The 21,168-nt window shown below is 37.6% G+C and overlaps 1 protein-coding gene across 11 annotated transcripts in view; it reads left to right on the top strand.

Moving 5' to 3' along the window:
* KYAT3 (kynurenine aminotransferase 3) overlaps positions 1 to 21,168 on the top strand; it is a 28,660-nt gene extending 7,492 nt beyond the window's left edge. The window contains exons 1-15 of one of the 11 annotated variants that reach the window (XM_052666614.1): positions 765 to 941; positions 2,034 to 2,080; positions 3,715 to 3,815; positions 6,793 to 6,851; positions 8,132 to 8,276; positions 9,760 to 9,909; positions 11,778 to 11,864; positions 13,021 to 13,143; positions 13,233 to 13,353; positions 16,057 to 16,133; positions 16,977 to 17,066; positions 17,691 to 17,877; positions 18,407 to 18,480; positions 18,885 to 18,971; positions 20,468 to 21,168. In XM_052666614.1, the coding sequence (XP_052522574.1) occupies positions 3,717 to 3,815; positions 6,793 to 6,851; positions 8,132 to 8,276; positions 9,760 to 9,909; positions 11,778 to 11,864; positions 13,021 to 13,143; positions 13,233 to 13,353; positions 16,057 to 16,133; positions 16,977 to 17,066; positions 17,691 to 17,877; positions 18,407 to 18,480; positions 18,885 to 18,971; positions 20,468 to 20,530 (1,362 nt within the window). In that variant the 5' untranslated portion in view covers positions 765 to 941; positions 2,034 to 2,080; positions 3,715 to 3,716 and the 3' untranslated portion in view covers positions 20,531 to 21,168. Of the gene's footprint in view, positions 1 to 763; positions 946 to 986; positions 1,245 to 2,033; positions 2,081 to 2,208; positions 2,304 to 3,714; positions 3,816 to 3,892; positions 4,152 to 5,882; positions 5,923 to 6,792; positions 6,852 to 8,131; positions 8,277 to 9,759; positions 9,910 to 11,777; positions 11,865 to 13,020; positions 13,144 to 13,232; positions 13,354 to 16,056; positions 16,134 to 16,976; positions 17,067 to 17,690; positions 17,878 to 18,406; positions 18,481 to 18,884; positions 18,972 to 20,467 lie in introns of those variants that run through there. The other 10 variants (XM_052666612.1, XM_052666611.1, XM_052666610.1 and 7 more) reach the window with 10 other exon arrangements.

The raw sequence follows: 21,168 nt of genomic DNA, 5'->3' as shown, positions 1-21,168 counted from the left end.
TGGACATTTAATTCCCTCCTAAAAAAAAGTCCAGGAGGGTAATCAGCACAGTTTGCATGGGCCTACTGTCACTTCTTATGTTTTTCAGGAGGTTACTTTTGTATGTGGTTTCTTATCAAGATAAGTACTTTTGAGTATGAGTTATCTGGGCAATCGTAATTCAAACTGGCAATAGTTCGCCACGACTTGGAAAGCACCAACTTTCTTAAAATGCTCAGCCGCGTTCCCATGCCTCGCTCTGTAAGCACCAGCCTTTCCCCCGGATCTCACCACACGCCAGCAGCGCCCGCGCCCAGCTCCACCTCAGCCACCTTTCTCGGCATAACACTCCACGCGGCGCTCCGGCGCCCACCTCGCCCTCAGGTGGGACGCCAAGGCCGCGGGCTGAGCATCGCTCCCCGCGGGACACCCGGCGGAGTCGCCGTCGCCGCCCTCCCGCTCTCGTGAGGCCCCGGGCCGCGCCTCGCTCGGCCCGCGCGGATCGGCCGCTCGCGGCCCGTTCTGAGGCCCGTCCCGCTGGCGAGCTCTAGGCACCGCGCAGTCCCCATTTCCCTCAGGGGAGTCGGCGGGAACTCAGAGGACAGCAGGGCTTTTTTCTTCCCCTCGGGCTACCCGGCTCTTCCCGGTATGCGGAGCGCGGCGACGGCTGGGCGGGAGGAACGGGCGCGCTGGCTGGCTGGCTGGCTGGCTGGTTGGTTGGTTGGCTGGCTGGTTGGCTGGTTGGCTGGCCCATTGGCTGGCCCTCTGCGGGGGGCGGGTCCCGGACCGTCGGAAGTGCAGCAGGCTGCTGCTTCTTCAGGGCTGAGAGGACTGCAGAAGGCCCCTCCCTGAGCGGCTCGTTGCGCCTCTGCGCAGCCGGGGGCCGAGGCGGCTGGCCGGGCGGGGTGTTGGCGCGTTTCCAGCTGTGAGCTCGGGGTGCTTCACGTTGAGAGTACGCATTGGTAGGTGCGTGTCAGCGTGACGATAAGCGCAGTGTGAGATGACTAAGCGCTGCAGCCATCGGCGAAGCCCCTTTTGATCCCTCTGCTCTGTTTGCGTGGTGAAGTTTGTTTCTCCGCGTTCGGTTGTCTTCGTTTTGCAAAGAATGGACAAGAGAGGGACGAAACGTTGTCGCGTGCAGCAGTTGTTAAGTTTCAGTGACCTTTGTTAAAATACCCAGCCTGCCACAGTTCAGCAGTTTCAGCAGCAGTTCTCTTGGCCTGGTCTGTCACGAATGGCTTCTGTGTGGCAGAAAAAGTGTTGTGGTGAGGAGTCTGTAAGGAGGCATCCTCTCTTCCCTGACGCTTTCCTTCTCTGGCCCTGTACAATGATGCAGTTTTTCAAAGAATTCATAAAGGTTGCCCAAGATACCGCATTCTTTTACGTTTCTGTATGTAACAGATGTTAAGCAGAAGTATAACAGTGGATGTATTTTATAGGGGTGGTATAGCTGAAGGTACATATAAAGGGACAGCAGCGTTTGGCCTGTAGTTTGAAAGGAGGAAATGAGTTCATCAGAAGCATTTTGTAACTTTACTGGAAGAAACTTTATTGGGATGAGAAAAAGTTACCAGCAAGCATTATAAAACATAGACAGAGCTAATTATTAAGTGTGTGCTGGTTCTAAAAGTAATAATTCTTTTGAGCCTGTGTTAACGTGTTATATACAGTAACAATGGGAATGTGTGTGTGTGCATGGAGAAAGAAGAGTAGGTCATCAAATCATTTTCTTTTTGAGATCTGGAGACTGTAGCAGTCCTTTGCCTTTATTTCCTTAAAATTTTGCTAAAGAGCAAGCATTCCATGCTGCAGATGAGGGAAGAGCATTTCCTGGAAAAGCATCACAAGTATTTCAGTGTAGCAGAACTACATACTGAAACCTTGACTTTCCTTGTTGAAGCTGTTTATTTTTTTTTTTTTTTTTTTTTTTTCTCCTCACTTTTTCCCACTATTTCCATGTATTCCAGAAATATTTTTTTCCCTTCTGTTCCTCATAAAACTTTCAGTTTCTATGCTTGTCTGTCACTAAAGGTGGATATCAATTTTTACTTCAGATGTTCTTCTTGTATCTTCAGAGATTGACCACACTGCAGTGATACAGGTCTGCTGCTCTTCATGCCATGCTATAGTTTTGCATGACTGCCTCACAGCAAGTAATGCTTTGTCAAATATCACACTACCCTTTAGTGCAGCGTGGCACTAATGCTACTGATACTTACAGACTCCTTTTTTTTTTGTTTCTGTTGAGGTTGCAAGTTAACTTTGCATGTCGAGTTTGGAAAATTTTTATATCATCTTGCTACTCCTCAGTATAAAATGACCAGGTAAAGATCTGCCTGTTTGTCACACTGCAATAACTACTGCAATTGTTTGCTGTAAAAGTAAGGTTATCTCTGTCACTCATCTCACCCTGGGAGACTAGTGCTGTTGCTGTAGTCAACGTGATAGAATCTGTACGTTACACACAACCAGGAGGGCTTCACAATCTTTTTTGTCTTTGTAGCTACCAAAGTTTATGTCAAATATGCTAAGTGCTGTTATTTAAAGTAACTTTAAATGTAGTTACAGATTTTATTAAACATATATATTTCTTTTGTGTCTCTCAGGGTATCTGCTGACTGGTGTGAAATGTTTAATGGCTGTGTATTTTTTTAGTCCTTTGGCCACCAGAGTTGTGGACATTGCTACTGTTTCTGCTTTTAAAGGAAAATCAGTGAATTACATTTTTGCAGATCACTAAATGCCATGGGCTTCTATGGATATTCCCAAGGTTCTAATTGTCTTAGGTACAACTCAGTGTCGTGTCAGAAGGACCTTAATTTCAGAACCGAGACTGAGTTTGTAGTACTGGAAAAAGAAAGGCAAAATAACATACTTTTAAAACGTATTATAAGAGGCATCCTTAAAAGGAGGTGGTCTTTATTTACATTTTCAGTGTAAGGAACACTGCTTTATGGGAATAAATCCATTGTTCCTAATGAAAAGCTCCTATGTTTTTGTCTTACAAATTCAGTTCATTTTCACATTGCCGTCTGATGCATATGTTTAAACAAACTTGGAAGTAGCTACCTGAGGTATCTGCTCATATGTCTCTTTGCAGTCATTGATTAACAGGGCTTGTTTTTTGCAGCCAGCGAACAATCTGTTACTTCATGCAGAACATCCTTACTGGCTATTTTCAGCCATGCTGCATATTTAATGTTTGCCCAAGTCATTGAGGCAAAACTCTTTAGTTTTACATAAATTGCATAGACCTGCTACTCCAGTGTGACTGGTCATTTCCATTATCTCAGTTTCTGAATGCTGAATTTCAAACACCTGAAAATTGAGACTGGTTTTAATGTTGGGTCCTTTTTATATTGTGTATAAATTGTCAACTCTGATAGCAATTTGTATTAGACAAATGCATTTTCACAATTCTAACAGAGAGTTTCAATTGCATGTAAGTCTTAATTTTCATTGTAAGGAAAAAAATAGAAAGGTTATTGCTCTCAAATAGAGGAAACCTTCATTTTGTATGACAGCCAGAAAGATTTTAACTTTAATTGTCAGCTACAGTTTCATCCTTGATTCATATAGAATGTAATAAGGTAATAATTTACTAGAATTGATTTCAAAGAAAGAAAAATGCTGACAGGAAGAGAAGGTTTTATCATTTAAAAATGCTTGGTGATGTTTAGGAAACTTGTTCTGGCAATATAAGGGTTTTTTTCAGATTACTTACTTGTTATACAGGCATGCTTTTTGTTTCACGAAGCCTCTGTTGCCGTGGCATTGGAACGTACCATCTACAAACAAATTTACTTTCTAGGTCCATCAAGCTTTCAGCCTCTGATGTAAGTATTCAATCTACTTCATCGATAAAACTACTTTGTGCAATGTTTTAGTGAAGCACTGATTTTGTAATGCTGCCAATAAATACACATCAGCTGTATTTTCTTTACTCCTAGTTACCTTGACCCAAGCATTTAATATTAAGACTAAAGTAAGTTTTCTAACAAGTTAAATATTTAACCTCGTGAACACAACAGAATTTGGCACTTATTGCTCTATATAACCATTTCAGTTTTTAAGGTCAGTGCTACAGGTAAGAGCTGAAAGGATTGCCTAACTGTTAGAGCATTAGCCTGAGATGTAGGAGTGATTCCTGCCAGCTTTATCACAGAACTTCGGTGCATCAATTCCTTTGTATCTCAGCTTTATGTTAATTCAGCAGGGATAGCTGTGATTTTTTGATGCTGCAATAGCAAGGGATATAAAAGCACTGCAAGCTTAATTTTTTATAGAATCTCAATTTCCCTGCTTAACTGCATTTGAGATTATTTAACTTCAGCTTAAGAGAAAACAAGCATTGTGATGTGGTGTGTGCCTAGAGGTTAAGCTTGGTGTTGTGTATGGAACTCTGGCATGTCATTTGTGCTCCCAGGTCACAGAGCAGTTCATCTAGTTAGCAAGCTCGATCAACCAAGGCACGTGTCAGATCCTATAGAACAGCTGCTGAAGCTGTTATGCAGATAACTGTAGCATAGTTTGCTCAAGTGAGAGGCTTGTTTTCACATATAAGTCACTTGGGAAGTCAGATTTGGCTTAAGTCGATTTTTCCTGTGCTGTACTTTTATTCTGTTTAAAGTACCTGGATGTTCTTACTGACCAAGTTGAAATGTCATCCTATCTTTATTTTTGAATTTACTTAAGATTTTGACTTCATCTGCAGCTCTTGACATTGAATTCCACAATTTAATTATGTACAGATATGTGTTTCTGTCATTAAGCAGTAAACACAAACAGTATTGCCATTCAATTTGCTCACAAGTTTCTTTCTATTATGAAGAAAGATAAATACGAGCAGCACTTGACTTTCCATCTAAAGCAATCAGTGTTAGGGAAAGCAGGAGGTTAGAGTTAGAGCTTGATAAGGACATGGCTCTTAGTTTAACACTGATCTTAAATTCATGGCAGTCCTTGCTCTGCACGCAAAAAAGGCTTGAAGATTATCAAGCTGTGATGTAATTGGGCTACACTAAAAAGGAACCTTCAGAGTTCTCATGACCTTTTAGAAGAAAGAATGCTCCTTAGGGTATCATTCATAAGTGTTATTTGTTCACTTTCTCGAAGTAGCTGGCATTGTGAACTCTGCTGTAAGCTGAACATCTGAAAACTGGTATAAGTTTAGTTGCTCTGTTTTGAAGCTATTTTCAAGGCAGAAAAAAAAAAAAGTAGACCTGAAGTACTAAGAGTTTAAACTTAAGGTAGCGTGAGGACTGTAACAGGCTTACTTTACTTGCCTACATATTTTTAGCTATGGGAAATTACTTACTGAAGTTAAGATCTATGTTACAGTTGAGGATAAAGTCTTACAGTGGAAAGACTTTTAGTGAATTGAGACAATTTTAGGAGGAGCTGATCAATAGAATTCCTATGGCACTGTACAGAATTCTCATTTTTAGCTGGAAAGTTTCAAAGAATGTTTCTTATTTGTTATAGTGTGAATAGTAGTGCTGCATGTGGAGAGGAACAAAAAAGGAAGTGTATGTGGAGAAGGGCTCAGTTTAACTTGTATTATTGGTATTTATACAGTACTGGCAGACATTAATCGTATTTACCAAAACAAACGTAAAATTGGATTCATCCTCTAAACTGCATAGATTTTTAATAGATGCAGTACTGATCACCCAGTCAAAACTCACTCTTAACTATGGTGTATGTCTGTCTAGTTACTGTTTGCTGCCTGAGGATAAACAAAAGATGTCCTCCTATGTGTTATTCTTTGGATGATTGTTTCTTACAGATGAGGTCAGAATTAGATCCATGCAGAAAACAAATGAGCAGCAAAATATGTTAGTTTATTAATTGTTTTCCCATGTTTCCAATTGTTACACATGTAGGAGCTTCATTACTGTAAAATGATTGAGGACAAACACGTACCTGCATGAAATGACAGCTGTGAGTCAATCCCACTGTTTCAAAGTTGAAACTTAAAACGTAATGGCAACTCAGGTATTTAGTCCTTCTCAAAGTTGTGGTAGCTGGAGTATGGTTTTGGAATCCTTCATAAATGAATAATACCAAACAGTGGTAAAAGTCACTAAAATTAGTAAAGTAGTAAAATTAGTATTCTGACTCAAAGAAACTGTAGTGTTTGGGGCCCTAAGAGTCTTATTTTCTATGTGAATTGCTTTTCAAGTGTAAAGCTGATTTCCAGACAGAAATGGACATGCACTGCTCCCTCCCTCACAGGGAAAACTGTGAGGTCTATTCTAGAGCAGTTTCCTAAGACCTTCAGTAGTGGTCTTAATATACAGCAAAAAGACACATTCTAATGTGTTTGTGTTGTAATATGAACCACCTTTCCAAGGAAAGGTTTTCTTGCTAACCATCATATTCGAAAATAAAGTTACATTGAAAAAGAAACTTCCAAGCTGTATCGGGCTTGAAAGAAAACCAGCTGTTAAGATATTAGCGTATTATAGAAAAAACAAAGAATGTATTTATTCCAATTTTTATTTTTAGATCATTTTTTGAAGCTATTGAGCTAAACGATGCTCCTCATCCATCCTTGCTGCCAATTCAGTTTTAGATCGTGACGAATGGGGATTTCTGACGCATTTAATGTATTTTCTTCTTAGTCTGTGTTCAAGCTTTAACAGAAGCTTTAATGAAAGACCGTGTCTATAATTTTGAGTAAGAACTGAATTCAGTTGGCAGTGGTATATTTCAGAAGGCATGAAGGAGGGTTTGTCATGCAGGATTCAACAATGTAGTACTTTGTCTTTCTTAACAAAGCCCTCCTATCTGTATATTTTGATCTTGCAGACAATGGCCTTTAGACACAAAAACACAAGACGAATTGAAGGCCTTGATAGCAATGTGTGGTAAGTAAAAGGAAAATATCAGCTAATTTCAGAAAAGGCCTTTGGCTGATGTATTTTCTTTCCAGGTTGATAATTATTGCCAATAAGAAAGTGCACAGCTCTTGCTGTCTCTGCTGAAATATATTTGTTACCTGCTTAAAAGAAGAAGCAATGATCCAAATTCTGTTAATATTATTTCTGTGCATGAGACATTAGGCACAGGCTTCTGTGCATCTAGTAAACCACATAAGACAATTATAGCTCTTGGGTGTGGCAGAATAACTGGCTTTCAACTTTAAATGTTAATTGAGTTGAATAATTATCTCAGTAATACTCACTTCTTGTTTACCAAGTGAATTTGACTTTATTTTTAAGCTATTACGCTTGTCTTTGTAATTTAAGTTCTTATTCTTAGTATGCTTTTTGCTAGTTATTAAATTGCTCAGAAAGCACTATCATCATCACTGGTAAAGGTGGGATTTTGTTTGTTAATGAAAACAGCTTGGGGCTTATGTTTGTATGTATGTACGTGTATGTGTAAGTATGCATATATACAGACACGATGTTGTTTTGGTCATCCAGCCTCAGATGGTGGGGTTTCTTTTTTTGTTAGCAATTTGTTTTTAATTTTGATTGAACTGTGATGCTTGTTTTCCTTTTTTCCTGGGTAAATTTTGCATTTTGCCCTTTCCTGACTACCTACATCTTAACAAGAGTGAAAGACAACAAACAAACAAACAAAAAAACAACCCAAAAACATCCATACAAACAAAGTTGTTCAAGAGTTTTAAGCTTAGTTTCTGACAGGGTACTGGAAACAGTTAACAAAAAGCTTCTAGCAATCCATTGCCTAAAGTCACAAAAAGAAGAAGTTACAATCCTCAGAGAGGACTGGGTAGCTTAAGTGACACCCTTCACTTGACAAAATCTAGCCTTTAAATCATGTGATATCCCTGTTCTCATTCAGGTCTACTTCATTTTACAAAGAGGGCACTGTTTCACTTCTGCCTCTATGCAGAAAAACTGTACGCTTGTGTGTGTGTGCATACGAGCACCATTCTGCTGGTAAAAGTTATTCTGTGGGGAATAAATTAACTGTTTTTTGGGTTCTCTGACTGCTGTGGTTACTTAACATTATCCCAGACTATTTCTCAGCATGAACGCACTTTACTAAAAACTGTTTCCAGTACTGTGAATTTGGCAAAGCAAAATACTTTTGTCTTCTAATTTTCTTAAAGGGAAAGATAATTCTATCTGATATGTTAAACTGAAGGTGTATTTTTTTTTTTTTTTCCTGTTAGGGTTGAATTTACAAAGGTGGCAGCAGATCCTTCAATTGTTAATCTTGGTCAAGGCCTCCCTGATATATGCCCTCCCAGCTATGTTAAAGAAGAGCTGGCAAAAGCAGCAGCAGTTGACAGACTGAACCAGTACACACGAGGCTTTGTAAGTACTGTGGAACTTGAGGAGTTGAGATCAGTGGAGAACTTGCCACAGAAAAAAAAAATATGACTTTGCTTTAAGTTGGTTTTACTGGTAGTTCATGCTTTTCTGTCTCAAATTAAGTTTTATCTGTTACCAAACAACAGACTGTGCAGTCTTCCTTAAGGCAGAATACTTGCTCAAGAGCAAAATGGTAGTGTGTGTATGAGATTGCATGGACCTTTAAAGACAATATAAATCAATTTACAGATTAAAAGATTGTAAATTACACGTTTTCCTTTTATTTGGTCAGCGTGGACGTGAATTGGGTAGGATAATACTAGCATGAGAAAGGTCACGATCAGTAAGTGAAGAAAGTACACTATCAGTTGAGACAGTGCCTCAAGAAAAGATTCACCCATGATATCAGCAGATCTGAGTGGAGATTAGGAAGTGTTAGAAAGAGGAAGTTTCCCCTCTGGAGGATGGTCACTATGCAGTGTGTAACTTGTATTGTAGCACTTTGGTCGTGAGTTGGTTGTGGAGTAACTCGGCTGGTGCAGCATTGCTGTGTAGCTGACACACTCGTGGGAAGAAGTGGCTGTAATTTTAATCAAAAATGACTTATAGGTCTTAAATTATTGCAGTGTTTTTGTTTACAGAGAGGTTCATAATTTTATGCCTTATGTGCAGAGCTACAGTGTTCAATATTTAGAGGAGGATATTTGTTATGTAGGTGAATGTTCTCCCAGAACTGTTTTCACTCTTTTCATCAAGTATCCAAAAAGGAAGGAAAAAAAGGTTTTTCATGGCAGGAAACCTCTAGTCTTCCTGAGTAAACAGAGTTGTGCCTTTTTATTCCTGTATCATAGATGGTCTTCGTTTTATGTTTGTTTTCTTGTTCATTGCACATTTTGGGAAGAGTACATGAACCTGTGTCAACTGGCAAAAGGTGGTCTGAGGTTTGCAATATATGACTTATCATTCTGATCACAGGAGCTGTTTACCAGCAGTATATAACCAAGATAAAAAGATTTTCCTTGCGCCAAAACATTTTTAGTTGAAAGTTAATGAAAATGAAAGGTGCTTCAGATGGAGATATGAGTGGGTAAGAAGCAGATAAGGAAGGAAGTAAGGAAGATTAACTGGTATCAGTTTATTCCCTTCTCTCCTCCTGTCTCTTGTCCTAGCTCTCCTACAGGCTACCTAAAGTTATCCTGAGATATGATGGTAAGATAGAAATTCAAAAGTATTAGCTATGCAAAAAGAATTTCCTAGTAAATTCAAATAAAATAGCTTTGCTTACCCAATGTACAAATGCTTTAAGCTATGTTGCCTGTTAAAACATATTAACACTGAGGGTCCATCTCACATTTTTCTGTTTCAAAACATGTTACTTTGATCTGTGGGAGGATGGGCAACAACCCCCCTTTCCTCCGCCCCAAAACACTGGAGTGCTCCTGACAGTGTGTAAACTCTTTCAGATGCATTTCTTTGCTTTGAACAGGGGCATCCATCATTGGTGAAAGTCTTGTCTAAAGTATATGAGAGAGTTTGTGGAAGAAAGATTGACCCTCTCACAGATATCCTGGTGACAGTAGGAGGTTATGGATCTCTCTTTAGTACGATACAGGCTTTAATTGAAGAAGGCGATGAAGTAAGTTTTTATTTGAAACATTCACTTATGTGCACTGAAAAGAGAATTTCACTGTTTTTTTTTTTTTGTTTGTTTGTTTGTTTTTAGCTGTTTGTCCACTTAATGTTTGGGCTTCTTTTTGATTTCTAGTAATTTTTTAAGTTACAGGAAGTAATTCAGACCTCTGCATATTTGACTTGCAGATCTAGAAGCATCCTTTGGATGTCTTCCCTGTCAGTTCACCAGCTTACAGACCCTTTTCTTTCATGCTTGGCAATACCTGTAGTGGTTTCTTTACTGTTATTGTTAGATGACATGATATTGTATGTTTATTTAAGAAAATGTCTGGGTTGTTGTCTGCAATAGAAAACAAAGCATGATGCAAAGTACTGCCTGTGAAAAGCTACTGTATGTCAAGTTCTATTTTGAACCATTGAGTTATGGCAACAAAAGCAGAAAAGTTCTTCATCACTACTCATCTCAGTCTTTTTGGTAATGATACTAAATGTCAGTTTGGGAGAATGTTTCTTTGGGTCTGCAGTGAGCAAAAGCTTCTTTTGTTGTGTTGCACATTTTGCTTTCAGCCTTTTGTTGTTTTCACTTAAATAATGTGTTCACTTTTCTATCTTCTATTTCTTTTTTGTTGCTTTGGTATTCACTTCTGTCTTTTTAACAGTTCTCTTAGTTCTCTGCTCTAAGCTTTCTTTGGGTTGGTGGTTGCAGGTTTTTTTTTTGTTTTTTTCTTTTCATATTTCCAAGCCTCTGCCCAGCAATTTTCCTTGAATTTGTCCTTTTTTCCAATTTAAATTTTTTCCTGTTGGAATTTAAAGACTGCAGGCCATTCTTTGGGATTTCCTTGATGTTTGGAAATTCTGTGTTGGAGGTAGAATCCATGTCTTTGAAAAGAATACGTTCCATCTGACATGGCGAGTGCATACTTGCTTCCACTTGGAATGTCATTAATTAGGGCACTGTGCTGTTCAAAAACTTGCTGTAGTTATCTCCCATCTTTGTCCTGCACATTTACATCTGTGCAACAAGGCCCCAAACATTCCAGGTGTTATATGTTAGTGTTTGTAACATTGTAACTACAGAATAACAGCCAGTGTGTGTTGTGAATAAGAAGAGTAGAGCTTATTATGCTTAGTCTAAGGGCATTATTATATTATGAGCTTTTTTTGCTCTTATTTTTTGAGACCTGAAAGATCATCTAGTTCCAACCCCCCTGTGCAGGCTGGATTACCAGCCACTAAATCGGGCACTAGATCAGGCTGCGCAGGGCCCATTCAACCTGACCTTGAACACCTGGAAGGATGGGACACGCAGCTTCTCTGGGCAGCTTGTTCCAGCATCTCACCACTTTCTCAGTGAAAATTTTCCCTCTGACATCTAATCTAAATCTCCCCTCTTTTAGTTTAAAACCATTCCCTTGTGTCCTATCACTATTTACCCATGTAAAAAGTTGATTTTCCTTCTGCTTATAAGCTACCTTTAAGTATTGGAAGGCCCAATCAGGTCTTCCCAGAGTTCTCCAGTCTTCCGATCATCTTCATGGCCCTCCTTTGGACCTGTTCTGAAAGCTCCACATCTTTCCTGAGCTGAGGGCCCCAGATGTGGATGCAGTACTCCATATGGGGCCCATAGAGGGCAGAGTAGAGAGGGACAATTGCCTTCCTTGCCCTGCTGGCCATCTTTCTTTTGATTCAGCCCAGGATGCTGTTGGCCTTCTGGGAAAGGAAGAACATTGTGATTTTTTTTTTTTTTTTTTTTTTAAATCAGGATGGAGTGCCAGAAACATTATCCAGTTAGATTACCAAAGCAAATCTGGAAATATGATGGTATTATGCACTGAAGATTTTCTGTTTCTGATATTGCTATTGTAATTTCAGGTAATAATAATAGAACCATTTTATGACTGTTATGAACCAATGGTAAAGATGGCGGGTGCAAAGCCTGTTTTTATTCCACTGAGATATGTGAGTAGCTTTTTAAAAATTGTTTATTATATGAAACTTCTATACCTAATACAATTTGATGAAAACCTTATAGGAGATGCTTTTCTGTGCAGTGTTTCAAAATATTCAATTATACAAAAATGAAATTGATTGTTGCAGTGCAAGACTGAGATAATGATAATCCAAAGCAAATAAAATATTTTATTGATGCTGGAAAAGGTAGGAGAGTGTTTCTCATTTTCTCATTTACTTTAATTTGTGCAGTCTGAAAGCTGATCAACATTCCTTTGTTTGGATGGGATCAGAAAATGTTTTCAGTAGAAATGGGGGAAGGATGGTCATGCCAGTGCAAATTCTGTATCTGTTGTGTTTCAGAATATTTGGCTTCTGATCCTCTTGGTGACTCATGTAGTGACAGAGTAGAATTTATTTTCTAAAATCCACTTATTTAATAAGAAATGATTATGAGGTAGCTGAGGTATTTATTGGTAAAAAAAGGAGTAATTATCATATGGTTAAGTTGCATATTGGTACTTCTGGCATCGTGTTGGCAGGTTGCATGGATTTTTATGGATGCAAGATGTTGATCTTGCTGAGAGGGCTGAGTGACTGCTTTTCTTTCCTTCTAGGCATATATCAGAAAATTAGTTGGCCATGTTCTTTGATATTAGCAGAAACTGACCCAAACTTCTGTCATCTTCATGTACACTGAGGGTGTAAGTCCAGAGCCTCAGTGGTAGATATTTTTAACTCTTTGGCTGTTTTCTCATAGATAAGGAGGGAAGGAGCTAAAATCCTAGTCTAGGGGTGATTTCCAGCCAAGCACACACATAACTTGTTCTAATGTATGGGAAGGCCATAAACTCTACTGTCATATGATTGCACTTCCTGCATTACACACTATATGTGTGAGTAACCAGATCCTGGAAACTGGTTCTTGGGGAAGCTGTGAGACAGGCGTCAAGCAGGACAAGACTGCCATTGTCACAGTAATTTGTCTTGATCTTAGCTTCCTGACTGTTTGGGAGCACCTCCTCCCAGGGAAGCAGAACAGGTTGGATAAGTTGTCATGTGTAGTTAGTAAAGTGTCTGAGGATGGTAACTTGGACACCTCAGTTTAGGCAGTAGCAAGTTGCATTCCAGTAATGCATTTTTTGTTTTTATTTGTTTTTCCAAGAAAAATGGTGGAAACTCTGCATCCAGTGCTGATTGGGTCTTAGATCCAGCTGAACTTGCAAGTAAATTTAATTTGAAAACAAAAGCCATTATTCTGAATACCCCACACAACCCTATAGGCAAGGTAAGAGTCCTGCTTTAACACTGCTATAATTTCAGAGTATGCCTTAAATACTGTGACTAATGCATTGCCTTTACTTTCTTGCATCCCAGGTGTTTACCAGAGAAGAACTCCAGATAATAGCTGATCTCTGTATTAAGCATGATACTCTGTGCATCAGTGACGAGGTGTATGAATGGCTGGTGTACAAGGGAAGTAAACACACAAAAATAGGTACTTATCTATTAGAAGCTGCTGTGGAATGATACTGCAAACTTACCCCTAAAATAATGTTTGCTGGAAGAAGTTCAAACTTTAAGCTTTTACTATCTCAAAATATCAAGAGTAGCAATAGGAGAAACTCCATTAATGAGGGCTCTAGTGGAAGCATCATGGTAGAAATTGATTCTTATAAAAAATGAAAAGGAAGTTATACGTAAATGACCTTGGAATGCTTATTAGCTCAGCTACACAGCTACTGATCGTACAGCTTAGTATGTTAATTGCATTGGCCATGCATAGGCTGTGAGTCTGTTTTGAAAGTGGCCTAACCTCGTGGCTGTTGTGGTGATACCTTCCAGATTCTTCGCTTGTCTGATACCTTCTAGAAGACCTTCAGATGCTGAGAAAATGGAATGTTTTGGGTTCATGTGATTGTAATTTGCGTCAGTGCATTGTACCAAGTTACCACAGTAACTGGTGCTTTATCCTGTTCCGATTACAAAGTAAAATGAGTTTAGTTTATAGCTTTCTTCATAGATCTGGCAGGTGGTTCATGCAAATAGCCATCTTCAGAACCAGAGTCACTGTGGGTGGTGTAAGGTAATCCATTTTTTTCCTTTGCCATAGCAACAGGTTTGAACACTCATGTTGTCAGTCGTGCTTTGTCTTAGTGGACAGGTGCTGAGTTCTTAAAACACAGTAACTTTATTGGTATTATTGTCATGTTAATGCTTCAAACCAAAACGTTTACAACTGAACTGAAGACTTTCTGTAGTTCAGCATGCAAAATAAAAATCCCTTGCGATTATGAGAAAAGGTAAAGCCTGAAAGGTTACTCAGCTTCATTCATTTCAGCATGTACTCTATGATCAATCCCATTACATCATCTTTAACTTTATTGCTAAGATGATCATAAAACTTCCATAAAACTGTGAGAAATAACATTGCTTCAGTAAAAGAAGCAAGATCTGTTCATTTTAACTTCAGTTTCTTAGACTTCTTTAAATCTACAAAAAGAAAATGTAAGAAAAAATGGCATGTGCTATTTCTCTATTTGATAGCTCCTGTCTTTTCATATTAAACTTTCCACACTCCATCTGTGCACTGACGCTTCCTTTCTAGAGATACAAAATAGATATTGCATCAATTTACAGTGTCTGGTGGTGGTGCCTTAATATAATTTAACAAGAGTTGCTCAACACAGATCATAAAATTAGTACAGTCTTTGTGCTGTCACTAAGGCTGTTTTCTGTAGTGTGGTGCACTTCATCATGTTTCTCATCATTATCCGACTTTGTAAGAACAGTGAACCTTCTTTAAGTAATGATTAGGATTTAGAGGTAGCATATTGTAACTGAGGATTGAGAACAGACGTCTCAGCAAGCTGAGTGCCAGCCCAGGTAACAGACTTATATGTGTTAGCTTGCACTTTGATAGTAAATTGTAGTCCAAGTCTCTTAAGGTGTCATGTAATGATGCTTCCATCTGGCATGGAAGCACGGAAGGATTTGCTTATTTAAAACCTACTTGTAAAAAAGCAACGGAGCTGATTCTTCACCTGTGCTCTTTTGGTGCTGCTGTTGTTTGAAAATGCTGTTGCATTCTGTCTCCAAGGTTGAATTCCTAAGACTATGTGGCAAAACAATTTCTTGCTAGAGGGCATTTGCTTTGAAATTCAATTATTTTTGCAGAGAGCAAGTTAGTTGTCTTTAGGAAGTAGTGTGTACTCTTGACCTAGCTAGCTGCAAGATGCATCTGTTCAAACTGCTTTTATGTTTTCAAGGTCACAGAGCAGTTGAGTGAATAAGGGTGAGCTAATAAGAATACAAGTCTCTTTCCTGCTAGTTTGGTTTCTTTTCTTGGCAAGTGTGCTCAGAAGAATACAACGCAGATTTTTGAAGAGTTGCAATGACCTTTACCATGCCTAATTAATGTAATGGCGGCAAAACCTTTCTTATGAAAGTCAGTGTTTGTTTGGAAAATCTGTTTGTTGATCTCTCTGGAGAGGGAATTTAACAACTGATAAATTCATTGGTAGCAAATTGCAAGCTGACAGAAGAGATCTTTGCCCTGTCATCAACTTTGAAAAGGAGGGAAAGATTTTGGTCTCCTACAAGATACAAATACAAAGATGGAGATAAGCTTCCTTGTATCCCTTAATGCTTGCGGACACCTTACCTAGTTCTTACTGCGTTTCAATATCAGGGCTGTGCAAATTGTATAATAAAATGTAATTTATTTACTCTCTACTGGGTTTCTGACTTCTAAACCAGAACCTTACGAATTATTTTCATTTTCTGATAAGAGGTACTGAATGATACTGAACTGTTTTCTGGACAATTCTGTTAAAATGGCTGGGAGTGCTTGGTTTAATGTTGTGTACAGTGCCCTTACTAGGCATCAGAAATAATACCGTATGAGGTAAATAAGTAGCCTCTTAGATTTTTTTTTTTTTTAATGAATAATTCTGCACCTGGGGAAAACTAACATCATTTTCACCAACTATATCTCTCCTCATTTTCTGTCTTTTATCCAAATCTTGTTTTTCTGCCAAGATCTTTGGTCCATATATTCTTTCTCACTTGTTACGGTTGCTATGGTTTTCAAATATTCTCACTACAATTAAACATCAGCACATTGTAGTTCTTAGCTAGGAGCAAACTACATGGAATATGTGAATGCACTTGTACCCAATTAATTTTATTTTGTATGCAGCTACGTTGCCAGGTATGTGGGAAAGAACAATAACTATAGGAAGCGCTGGGAAAACATACAGTGTAACTGGTTGGAAGGTAAGGAAAATCAGCATAAGGGTTTAGTTAAGTAAATAACAGGATGCATTTTTGTTACCTGTGTTTGAAAGTTTCTGGCAAATCTGTGTGTCTCTAAAAAGTGAAGATACCATTCAGCTGGAACAACTACTTGAACTCTTTTGTTTTGTTCTTGTCTGTTGAGTAGTGAGTTCTTATGAGGAAAAAAATATATAAATAAACACAGTATGATTTGTTCAAAACTCTTGGAGAAGACTCAGATGCTATCCAGTATTGTGATGGTGATGTTTTCAAATTTATGTAATACCTTTTGGAATAGTTTCTCTTTCAATGCTATTAAAATATTAAATGATAATAATATTTTGCCCGACTTCAACATACATACTGGAAAATAAAATATATAACCTTTTGGCAGCTAAATGCTTTCTTCTTTATCGCCCGTGGTCAGACTGAACCATGACAATTGACTTCTGTCTGGCTGAGAGTGGATTTGATCCAGTAATGACCTCTTGTTTTATGCTCGAACCACCCTTGACATGGGTGCCTATGAGATGGACTTAGAACAATTGGCAATCTCATTCCTAATAAAGGATCTGTTTATCTTCTAACTTGTTATATGGAGAATTAAAAGTTTGCTTGATATTCTTTGAGAAGTGTTAAGTGAAGCTGTTATTCTTGTCTCATACCTAGACTTTTTAAAAATGCATTGTAGAGGAAAGTTAAACTAACTCTATTCTGAGTTCTTTAGGACAAACTAATAATTGTTAAAGAAAACCTTGAGACATTTTCTAACTTCAATTCTTTGTTAATCTGAAGTAATGGTGTTGCTGTAAGTGTAATATATGCATGTTTTTCTTCCCGTAGCTTGGTTGGTCTATTGGCCCTCAGAATCTGATTAAGCATTTGCAAGTAGTTCATCAAAATACACTCTATACTTGCCCAACTCCATTACAGGTACGTACAGATGGAGCCAAAGAAGTTATTTTCTGGCATAGCAAACTTGTAGACCTCACCATGATAAAACAATAATCACAACAACTAATTTTTGATTGTCAAAATATGTGTTCTGGGTTGCTAGAAAAAGATGATAATCTTCATCAGCTGAGCAGACATTTAAAAAATAAACATAAAAAACAACCTAAAACAAAACCAAGGAAGTCTTGCGGATTCTTTCTTCTTTGACACACAAACTGCTGCTTCTTGCAGAAAGCACCACTCATAGCAATCTGTGGGGTTTCCTGCCAAATGTAAGTAAAAGTTGATGAACAAGTAGGGTCTTGTTTTACTGACAGTTATCTTTACCTTACAGTTTACTTCTTAGTATTTTTATGATTATATTTCACTAAACTCAGCTTCAGTTCATTTTGTAAACGCTTCAGAGCTTTTGTATGTGATGAATGCCTAGTGAGCAATTGGTGCTTTGGGTTTTGCTGCAAGTTAACAAGCAAATTACACTACTGGATGCAGTTTGTGTAATTTATATTTGTTGATTTGCTTAATAAGAGCCAGATCCTACTACAGAATTTCATTAGGAAGCATGTGAGTGTCCATGAGTATTTTGAACATTGTCGTTTCCAGGAGGCTTTGGCACAAGCACTTTGGGTAGACTATAAACGCATGGATGACCCAGACTGCTATTTTTACTCTCTGCCTCGAGAGCTGGAAAGCAAGCGTGATCGGATGGCTCAGCTACTTCAAGAAGTTGGGCTGACACCTGTCATTCCAGAAGGAGGATACTTTATGATTGTAGATGTTTCTACATTAAGTAAGCTTAAAATATATATATATTTTATATCATGTTATATAATAATAATAATAATATTATATATATATATAAGCTTTATATATATATATATATATTTAAGCTTATATATATATATATATATATATATATATATATATATATATGTCTTCTCATTTCTTGTTCGCATGACATGGTCAGAAATTCTAATTGGGAATTAAATTTTCCATCTGACTTTAGCCTGTAGGTGGATTTTATGAGCTTGAGGAAAACTTTGTTTGCAGTTGTAACAGTTGTCCTTGTTTTGCAAAGCTTTGGCGAAGTTTTAGGAGGGGCAAAGGTTGTGGATAAAAAAGTCTATTTCTTAACGGTCTATGACTATGAAACGATTTGAGAGCCAAGCATTTGGCTTAATCTCTTGTTAGCTGCTCCAGTATAATCTGAATTACATTTCTTTAATAAAAGCATACATCTTTATTGAAGTGTTAGTGTAATGCTGTTCATGATGCCTTCCTACTGGAGCCTGGAAAATCATACAGTTTCTTTTCCTTAGATGTGGATCTCTCTAATGTAGATGAGAATCAACCTTATGATTATAAATTTGTCCGATGGATGATATCATCCAAGGTAAGGTGTCCTGGTTATATTCTAGTTTTAGAAATGCTTTTTCACTGAAATCCAAAGCAGTGCAACCATGCTTACTCAAAATATTGTTTGGTATTCATGCTATCTTTTGGAAATGATGTGGCTTAAATAGTGCTAAGCATACTGGTAATGTATTTTATAGGTTTGTGTTAAGTTCCAGCAATTGTTTCTCTGCTTAAATGCTAGTTGTAAAAAAACAAACAAGCAAACAAAAAACCTTTGAAATATTTTGTCTCAGAAAAGTAATGTGAAATTATTTAAGCCTAGTTACTCAGAACAAAATTCAGCCTTGTATTTTCCTTGAATGTTGGAAGATTTTAGAAAATCATGCTTAAATCTGTTTTTAATATATATATGTATAATAATATTTTTGTTTAATTCTTCAGAAACTCTCAGCAATTCCGCTTTCAGCGTTCTGTGGGCCTGAGACAAAGAGGCAATTTGAAAAATATATACGTTTTTGCTTCATTAAGGTAAATTTGTGTCCCATGAAGACTCAAAACTCAAAAATCAATGCAGCATCAAAAACTGCAATAGACAACTGCTACATTTTTTCCCACAGTCTGAGTTGGATGATTTTAGAAACAGAAAATCAGTTTGGTGTATAATTCAGCATGAAGTAGCTTCAACAGTCTTTTTTTGCCAAGGGACTTGAAACCAGAAATCTGGATGACATAGCTACCAACTGGGTGGTTAGGTCTTTTTTTTTTTAAATAGATATTTTGTTGATTTGTGAAAGCATTATTGACCAGTGATGACACTGAAAATGTATGAGGTGGATATGCAATCACTTACAGTGGATTCTATAACCAGAATAAGGAATAATTCCCACGTATAGGAAAATGATATACTAAAATGATATGCATGAAGTACTGCATGTCTGTTCAGTGTCCAGCAACAAAAATCATAAATCGGCTTGAAGTTTAGCTTACTTGAAATTACCAAGGGTTTTACACAAGCTGCAGACTATGAAAGAAAACAAAGCTGTAAACTATAAAAGAAACAAAGACATGGGAAGGAATCTCATCTCTGTTTTGTTTTTTTGTTTTTCTGTTTTTTGTTTTTTTTAAAGAAAAGAGAAATCATGAATCTGTGATTTTGTGAGCACCTGATTTTCACATGTTCTTCCCAGTGTTTCAACCAGTTCTTGAATCTGTGCTTGAAAAAAAACGCTGTGGGGACACGTACATACATAATCTTTGGTAATCTGGGTGCTGTAAGATGTCTCTCGTATTGCTCTGTCACAGTGTCAACATAATGAAATGTGACAACTCTGTTTTAGTATAAGAATCTGTACATTTGCTTGGTCCAGTAATGAATGGGAATTTCTGCTCATGTTATCACAGCTCTTAGGATGAGGTATAAAGACAGTGATACAAACAGAGCCAGTAACAACCAGAATGAAACTTGCTGATAGTTAATATGGCTTGCCAAGGATGGACAGCACTAATCACGACAAGTTAAACACTACCTGTATGATTCATTGTGTTGTAGCCAAGTCATGCTGATCATCAACTGATCAGTGGGTTACTCGCATTCAGAGGGTTTATGTTTAAGTAGACAGCACAGCTTGGTTGCATGAAGTTTTAAAAAACCCGCCTATACACATAAAGATTAGGAAACTATGCTAACAAGGGTCCAGTATAGAGCAGCCAAATGTGTCACTGTGTAAATGCTGAATATTTACTTAAGGACTATCCAGTTTAAATGAAATTATGAAATTTGATAATACTAATATTGAGACAAAATGTTATTTTTGGAACAAACATATCTAATAAATCTTTGCAAGGAATCAGAACTTTTTGTGCAGTGTAGATTTGTAGCTATAACTTTTAATGACAATGTGATCAATTGGGTTATTAAGAGGTTGCAAGTGACACTGCCAAATATTGATTTGGGATATAAATATGACTGGTACTGTTTTCAAGAATCCACACTTGCAGTAATAGTGATACTCCTTGTTTTGCAGAAAGACAGCACTCTGGATGCAGCTGAAGTGATCCTGAAGAACTGGAAGAAGCAGAAAGCTTGATTTTTTTTTTTCTTTTTTTAAATTTTTTCTCTTAATTAACTCTTCTGTCTGGTATAATTATCTTACATCAGGGCTTTTGTTGCAGACTTAAGAACAAATTACTTAATACAGTACAGAATTAATATGATATTGTAAATAACTTTGTACTGCCACCTGCTGAGGAGTTAAAACAATGATTTACTGATATTTGTAATGCAACTTAGGTTATTTTCACATGTCTTTGTCTTACTGAAATGTGAAGAGTTCTAGAACTGCAAAATAAAAAATTGTTGTAGGTATTTTAAGTTTTTTGGCATGAGGTGGTAGAAAATCGCTATATGTCTCAGAGAAGATAACCACAGTGCCTTTCTATGTACCTGTCTACTCTGTCCATGCATAGATTGCATCAGTTTAACTAAAATGATTGAGTTAAATCAATTATGTGTTTATACAGGCAAGATCTAAAGGAATAATCAGTATTTGGTTTTTTACACAGTAGTCTTGTGCTGTTCTGAGGGTATTCAGTCCTCAATAAAATTATGCAGGTGGCATTTAGAATAGGATTTCTTTTATTTCTAGACTCTTGTTTACTCCATAAATGAATCTGCAAAGCAAAATAAAAGGACTTACTATAGAGGCATCTCCATCAGGTGAATTAA

Source organism: Tympanuchus pallidicinctus, unplaced genomic scaffold (assembly GCF_026119805.1).
Source record: "Tympanuchus pallidicinctus isolate F22 unplaced genomic scaffold, pur_lepc_1.0 scaffold7, whole genome shotgun sequence".
In the NCBI taxonomy this organism is placed as follows: Eukaryota; Metazoa; Chordata; class Aves; order Galliformes; family Phasianidae; genus Tympanuchus; species Tympanuchus pallidicinctus.
The sequence above is the reverse complement of the archived record's forward strand: the minus strand, read 5'-3'. Positions and strand labels throughout refer to the sequence as shown.